The 7,601-nt window shown below is 56.7% G+C and overlaps 1 protein-coding gene across 1 annotated transcript in view; it reads right to left on the reverse strand.

The window, feature by feature from the left end:
* Positions 1-7,601, reverse strand: part of BCL11B (BCL11 transcription factor B) — a 78,212-nt gene that overhangs the window by 48,685 nt on the left and 21,926 nt on the right. Inside the window, exon 2 of the mRNA XM_024757961.1 lies at positions 2,825-3,040. Within this exon, the coding sequence (XP_024613729.1) occupies positions 2,825-3,040 (216 nt within the window). The remainder of the gene's footprint in view (positions 1-2,824; positions 3,041-7,601) is intronic.

Raw genomic sequence — 7,601 nt, forward strand, 5'->3', positions numbered from 1 at the left:
GGGCCCCGCGTACAAAAAAAAAAAAAAAAAAAAAAAGCAAAGGGGACCCCTCCTTCCCACTGTGACCATCAGAAGGAGATCTGGGGTTGAGGTCCTGGGAGGCGGGGCTGTTTGGGATGCCGCCAGCCCGAAAGGTACACAAACACACATACCTGCGTGGTTTTCTTCCCCATAATATCACATCCTTCTATAAATAACCTCAAATGCATTCACAGGCATGCAATTAACCTGTGTGAAACACAGTTACATCAGGGTTTTCCATATTAATTTGAAGAGATAGGTTCAGTGTATCCTGATCTGAAAAGGGACAGAACAAAGTAAGGTCGGCGGCCCCTTTCCATCTTTACAGAGGACCGCTTCTTCCTAACGGGTTACTGGGAATTTAATGGCTCCATTCAAACTACTAATTAAACAGGCACTAAAAACACTTTAGCAAACAGCCCAGTGCCAGGGACAGAGGCCACAAAGGGACCAAAACCACTGGAATAGTATATTTTCAGGTACTGAAACCGATCTGAATAGACGATGGCACAACCTGGAGCAGGCTAATTACCGCAGACCCATCGATGAAAGATCAGTGCCGGCGATCAGGGTAGAGCGTCGGAAGCTGAGGGTCGGCCCCTTAGCAGGTCAGGAGGAGAGGTCCCGGGGACCCCAGGAACAGACACAGCCCCACCTCACTCCCCTCCCCAGCACTGCCAGTAAGCATAGGGGCTGTTCACGGGCCCTGAGCCCTCACGGCATCAAATTCTAAAATCGAAGAAGGCTCTAAGCCAGGTGAGCCAACGCCAAAGGTGAAGCAGGTGCGGGATGAGTGACCCAGGCTCAAACCCCACCTCTGCCCTTCCACCCCCTCCCTACAGGTCCCCATTCCCACTCCACCACCCGGCCCAGCAGACTGCAAGCTGCAGGAGGGCTGGGACCTGCCATGATGGACCGCCCTGTGGTCTGCACAAGAATGAATGAACGGGGGGTTCCCCGGCGGTCCAGTGGTTAGGACTCCACAAGTCCAGTGCTGGGGGCCAAGGTTCGATCCCTGGTCGGGAAACTAAGATCCCACAAGACGCGCAGTGCGGCCAAAAAAAAAATGAATGAATGAATGAGTGAGTGAACAAATGAAGGTGAGCCTCATTTTCTCGTTTGTACAGTGGGGACAGTAAACCCACCTCCTAAGGTGGCTGTGAGCATTAAATCCAAGAACTCACACAAAATGCCTAGCACAAAGCAGCACACAGTCGGCCCTCAATTCACGGGCCCTACGAGGAAGCGGGTGGCACTGTGGCTGAGAGAGTGACTGGGTGAGAACATCCCCAGGATGTAGGCAGAGGCATGGGGCTCAGCGGGAAGGGGGGTGGCCTTTTCGGGAGGCACCCTGACCACAAATCCCAGTTCTGCAACCTGGGCCCGGCCCCTCACCCTCCCCAAGCCTCTGTTTCCCCATCTGTAAAACAGGGGTGTAACAGCTCCTGCTCGGCACCACAGCTTCTAAGCAGAGCCAGAAGTTAAGCAAAGTGGAAAGTTAAGCAAAGCCCCAGGCACTCCACTGCCAGGGAGAGCGTGTTCCCGCACCACAGAACTTAACCAAGTCCAGTCATGAACGCTCAGGCTGATCTTTGACAGTACGGCCCCCCGAGTGGTTGCAGGGCTGCAGCACTGATTACAGGAAGCCATTAGAGCAGGGCAGCCACCCAGACGGAGTAGGCATCCCACACTCAGCAAGCAGGGATCACAGCACAGACCTGCGGAGCTGGGACCGGAGCCCCAATCTCCGTGGGCACCCAGGCAGCCCGGGGCAGGGAGCCGGCTTCTTTGTAAGCTGTGCGGACTCCTTCCCAGGTGATTCAGTCTTTGCTTTGTGCGTCCAAGACACAAGCCCAGTACCTATGATGTCACGATCTGTCACAGCAAGGGGTGCTGAAGGCTGCAGGCCACCCCACCAGCAGGAAGGCCCGGGGAGCTCTTGACCCTGGAGCTGGGCCACCTGTGGCCCTCTGCAGAGCTGTGGCTCTAACAGGGACCATCCCTTGGGACAGCTTCAATTAAAAGCAAAACCTGCCCAATAAACAGTTTTCCTTTTACCACTCGAGTCAAGAGGAAGCCTGCAACATACCCGGTGAGAAAGCAGGGACACAAAGAATCCGCCCCGGCTCGGCACCCACCCTTCTCCTTTCCCGGCCCCTGCAGGACATTCGCCACCACCGGTGTCTGTGTCGGCATCCCGGCTCCCGTGGCCTCAGTGCTTTTTGCATCAGGCTCCGCAAAGATACTGGTCAGGAGAGGCTGGAATGAGAGGTTCCTGCCTGCAAATTCCAGGGACCCCAGGCCAGAGCAGGAGTTTGGGTTTTGCTTGGGGAGGGAGAAGGGATGTAACAGAGAGCAGGTCGGGTCGCCACACTGCGTTGTCTGCCCATCTGTATAAAGGGCAGCCACGCCGACCCGGAGGGGTTGGGGAGGGGGGGGGGAAGTGGCGAGGGCAGAAGAAAACCTCAGATGTTAAGCGTTATCCAATTAAACTTTAGCTAAACAGCCCAAAGAGATGAAATTTGGAGGCTGGGGGAAGGCGTTCTGGGAGTGAGACCTCAGAATGGGTGGAGGCACGGGGGTATCTCCTGACCAATGGGGACCAGGGCACCCGGGTACAGCTCTGCTGACATCCTTCGCCATTTCCCCGGCACCTCCCCAAAAGTGCCTTCTGGGGTGCAAGTTGCACGTCTCCCCTGGGTCCCCACCTTGCCCCAGCCCACCTGGGAGAGGCAGCCGCCAGCCCTGCCCAGGGCACACCCGCCATCCCCGGGAGCCCACCCCCACCGCGGCCGTCGGTTACCTGACAACTGACACTGGCATCCAAAGGGAGCCTCCGTCTGACCCTCACCCTGAGTCCCGTCACCCGAGACAGGGCGCGCGCTGCAGCACGGCAGGGGGAAGCAGGGCGGTAGAGCGCCCAGGGCACGAAGAGGTGAAGTAATCACAGATGTGTGAGGGTGGGAGGAGGAAGCAGCTATGGGGGCCATCGCTGGCAGCTGGGCAGGCCTGCACGGCCCTGGAGAGAAAACAATAGAAAAGGCTGGTCAGTCGGACCCTGGACTGGGCAAGGGCTTCAGGGTGTGGAACGGGGCCCGGGGCAGAGGGCTGCAGGCTGCCCTTCCAGGGTGGGAGGCTCAGGGTGCCAGCCCCTGTGGGGGGCTTGGCGGGGGTGGAGAAGGGGGATGCAGCTGGGACTCGGGTGGGGGCAGGGGGCAGGGAAGCGGGTGGGGCCTGAGGGGCACCTACGTCCTCAGCTGCCAGGTTGGGCTGTCTTGGGACCAGACTTCCATCCCAGGGAGGCCTAATGCCGGGGCTGGGGCAGATAGGAGCTGTTGGGGGCCCCTGATCCCAGGAAGGTCTCCCCAGGTAGGGACTTCTGGAGTGTTCTGGAGCAGACTCCATTTGGGGATCTGTTTCCCCAAATCTGGGCCACCCCCCTCTGGAAGACCCAGTAAGTTCCAGGCCACCGCTGTCCGCTCCATCAGGACGGGCTGCTGGTGCAGGCCTCGGACACCTCCAGGCCACCTCCCAGCGCCTGGGCACTGGATGAGCCTCCAGCCCAGAGGACCGCCAGCCGGTGCCCCCTCCGGCCCACAGTCCTCAGCAACCAACACCTACACGCAGCACCCAAGCCCCAGGGCCTGTGGGACGGCTCTGAACCTCCTCCCCGAGAAAGCCCCGGCACCGCCCAGCACCCCTCTTCACACCTCCCCGGGTCTGACAGCCACAGCGCAGGGCCAGGGACCTGCCTGTCTCCACCAGCCCTACAGCTCGCCCGGGCTCCCCGGCAAGGCCTGCATTTGATTTGGCCGTTTATCTTAAATGGCTAAGAGACCACCAGGGCAAAACATTTGTGTGAAGCCCTTGCCAAAACCACAAGTGAAGAAGCCCAAATTCCCTGGGTAAATAATTGAGCGGAGAGGCATCAGACAAAAGGAAAACATCAAGAAGATGACGGGCAGCTGGGCCCCGGGCCGGCCCTGCCAGGGATGCCACCCCGCACCCCCAGGCTGTCAGTGCCCCGCACAGGTCTACAGGGACGGGGATCTGCCCACTCTACGGCCCCCATGAGGGAGTACCCCATCCGGAAGAGCCACAGGGCCCTGCAAGCCCACCGTGAGCCAGCAGCCTATCAATCTTGATCGTGAGTGAGCTTCCCGGCATGCCCTTGGGGGCAGGGCTCAGCAGACCCACTGCACAGACCAGGAAACTGACGACGTGACTGCAGAAAACTGCAGACAGCAGCAGACAGCCCCACCAAAACCCCGGCTGGCTGCCTGGCTCCAGAAGCAGGGCTCTTTCTCTGTGCCCCCTGTCTCTCCAAAGCAGGTATTATGCAGGACCGGGGGCATTAGAGCATTTGAGGACCACTTGCACATGTCCTGCCAAGAGGCCAACACTAACACCACCACCAGCACCTGGCCCCTCTGGGCCAATGAAGACCTTGTGCTAGGCTAGGCTCAGGGCCCAGGCCATTTCTGTGCCCATGACACAGCCCTGGAAGGTGTGGCCAAGACCTCATGAGCTGTTCCAGCCACAGACACTGAGCGCAAGGCCGAGTCCCAGATTTGGTGCAGGCCCTCAAGAAAGGTCAGCACCTGAGACCAATGTCAGCCACCTCCTCCCGGAAGCCTGCTCTGGCTGGTCCTTGCCTGAAACTCCCCAGCAGTGGACACAGCATGTCCGTCCTTGTCAACCACGCCAGCCCCACTTCACACCATGGAAAGCTCCGGGTCATCGTAACTGTGACAGCAGCTTTGTGCTGGGTCCCTACCACAAGGAGCTGGGCTCACTTCACCTCAAACACCTCACTCGGCAGGGAAGACCACCCCCCATTCCACAGGGGGGAAACTGAGGCTCGGGGAGGTCTGGACTCGAATCCAGTGTGTCTCCAAAGCCTGGATGTGCCCTGCCTCCGCCTGGGGCTGCAGCTGGGGTGGAGTAACCAGGGAACCCCAGAATCTTGAGAGGAAGGGTGGGAGGGAGCCTGAGGGTCCTTGGGCTGAGTCGGGCCGCTGGAGGTTACAAAAAACAACTCCGGGCCCCCAGGTTCTGGGTGAGGCCACAGCACAGCCACCACCATTTACCATGGCTGAGAAAACCAGCAGGATGCCCAGGTTAACTGCTGTCCCAGGTAGGAAGGGTGCAGAACTTGTGTGTCCATGCTTGGGAGGAAGGACCAAAGGGCGTGTCTGGCCGCACCCCTCTCCTTCTGGAAAGGTCGGGCTGAGTTAGGGCCAGAGTCTGTAAAGGCAAAACGTCATCCTCCAACTCAGGTAGGGCTGGGGGGCTGGGCCGCCCCCTGGAGGGGCTTCTGAGTGGCCTCATTAGACTTCTGGCCTCCATGAAGCCCACCTGCTCCAGGGACTGGCTCAGTGGACGCAGGGGAGAGGGAAGCAAGGGTCAGGGGCTTCCAATCGTAAGCTGCCCACGGAGGACCCTCAGGGTGCTCTCAGAGGGAACCTCTGCCCTGGGGGAGGTCCCCTCATGCCAGCCGGAGCAGCTTAAACCGGAATCCTGCCCAAAGGTGGAACTCCAAAAACACTCTCCTGAAGCTGCAAAAGCCCAAGGTGACGCCAGGAGCCGCCTATTGTACGAGGACAGGAAGTGTCCGGAAGAGCACATCCACGGAGACTGAGACTGAGACGGAAAGCAGAGAAGTGGCCGCCAGGGGCCGGGGAGGGGGGCCGGGGGAGTAAGGGCTAAAGGGTAGAGGGTTTCTTTGGGGGGGATGATGGAAATGCTCTGGTGTCAGTGTGACAGCTACACAACACGGTGAACATACTCAAAACCACTGACTGCGCACCTTAAACTGGTGAATTTTACATGATGTGACTCTTATCTCAATTTTTTTTAAAGCCCAACGTGAAGACTGTCTCTGGCTGCAGCACCTGTCGCAGGCCACCTCCCAGCCCTGGGGGTGGCTGCCAGGGAATCTGTGATGAGACTGTGCACCTAAGCACAGGCGGGGGAAGCCCAGAGCACAGAGGCTGCACTGCCTCGGAGAGAGGCCCACGTCCGTCTCCTCCTCTGCCATCTCCTGGCCGCATGACCCGGTTTGAGTCACTGTCTCAGAGCCTCGCCTTTAAAGGAAGGTCAGGACACGCCTGGCCAGAGCCAGGCTTCTAGTAAACACCCAATAATCGTCACTATCCTTCATTTATTTTCCATTCCGGAACTTTCTCTAACTCCCTATGGGTCCTCCCCACAGCATGGCAGCAAAGGCCACCACCACCCGTCCCCACAAAGCCCTGAAAGGCACTCCTTTAAAAAGGCACTTTCTTTTGAGATCTAGGCCGGCTCCCCTCTGGAACTGGAACAGACACACGTGTACCGAGGTATGTGGCAGAGGGACGCCAAGACGCCACCTCAGCCTTACGTGGGATCCAGGTGGCTTAAAGATAAAATCCCGGCTGGCTCGATTCCTTATCATGGAAGTTCACTTTGGCTAAAGGAAAAAGAAATAAACAATGGCTACATATGTCATCTCATTGAAGCCCAGCAGCCTTCCCGTCAGATAGCTATTAGGACCCTCCTCTCACAGACAAGGAAACTGAGGCTGGGTGTCCAACACCACAAGGCTCAGAGGGCTGAGACTCTAGCTCTATGCAATCCATACAGAAAGGTACAAAATGACCAAAATTAAGACCCCTAAAATATTTCCTAAGCTCCAAATCCGGGTGATTTTTGAATGCCTCCATTCTGCGGGAGTCTGTAACCACCCATCTCCCTTCTAGAGGGGCCCTGCAGATGGTCCTGCCTCACTCTGCACACATGCGCACTACCCAGCAAACACGCCCACACCGACTGATGCAGACACAAAAAACTCCCTGGAAAAGCCCCAGCCTGGTTTCGAGGGGAAGGCGAGCCTTTCCCAACGCTGCATCCTCGGTGTCCCCTCCCACATGGGAGGGTTACAGATTCCTAGCTAGCAAGAGAAGTTCTAGAATACACTGTGTAGGAGATGTATATTTTTCTCCCTACTGATGCCTTTCAATGGATACATTTTATAAGCCAAGAACTCCTACTGATGGTGCAAAAATGAGTCATAGATCAAGGAGGGAGACAGACAGGGAGCGAGTGCATGTGAGTGAGGGCCACTGGCAAGGAAACCTGACAGTCCCTGCGCCCCCTCCCCCCATGCCAAGACATTAATTCTCACAAGTCGGAGAAAATTACTATGCATGAATGCAAAAAGCATGATCAGGAGTAATTAACATGGCTTCATATGCAAATTTTATTAATGCAGAAGTACAAAGTCATTATGCAAATGAGACTTACGTCAACTCTCTTGACAAATATTCATCTCTGAGGCTCAAGTTTCTTCCTTTTTATTTATTTATTTAATTTCTCTCCCCACCCCCCCACCTTTCTTTTCCCTGGTGGTTTGGTTTGGTTTTTCGATTTTTTTTTTTTTTTTTTTTCACAGGTGGGGGCAGGTAGGGCTGGTGGCCACTTCGGTGGCAGCAAACCACGAGGTCTGTTTGACAAGTCTGCAGAGTTGTTTTTCAACCAGAGAAATTTATTCTTGCATTGTTGATTTTTTTTTTTTTTTTTTTTTTTTTTGGGGGAGACCT

This window comes from Neophocaena asiaeorientalis, unplaced genomic scaffold (assembly GCF_003031525.2).
Source record: "Neophocaena asiaeorientalis asiaeorientalis breed wild unplaced genomic scaffold, Neophocaena_asiaeorientalis_V1.1 scaffold476, whole genome shotgun sequence".
Taxonomy (NCBI): domain Eukaryota; kingdom Metazoa; phylum Chordata; class Mammalia; order Artiodactyla; family Phocoenidae; genus Neophocaena; species Neophocaena asiaeorientalis.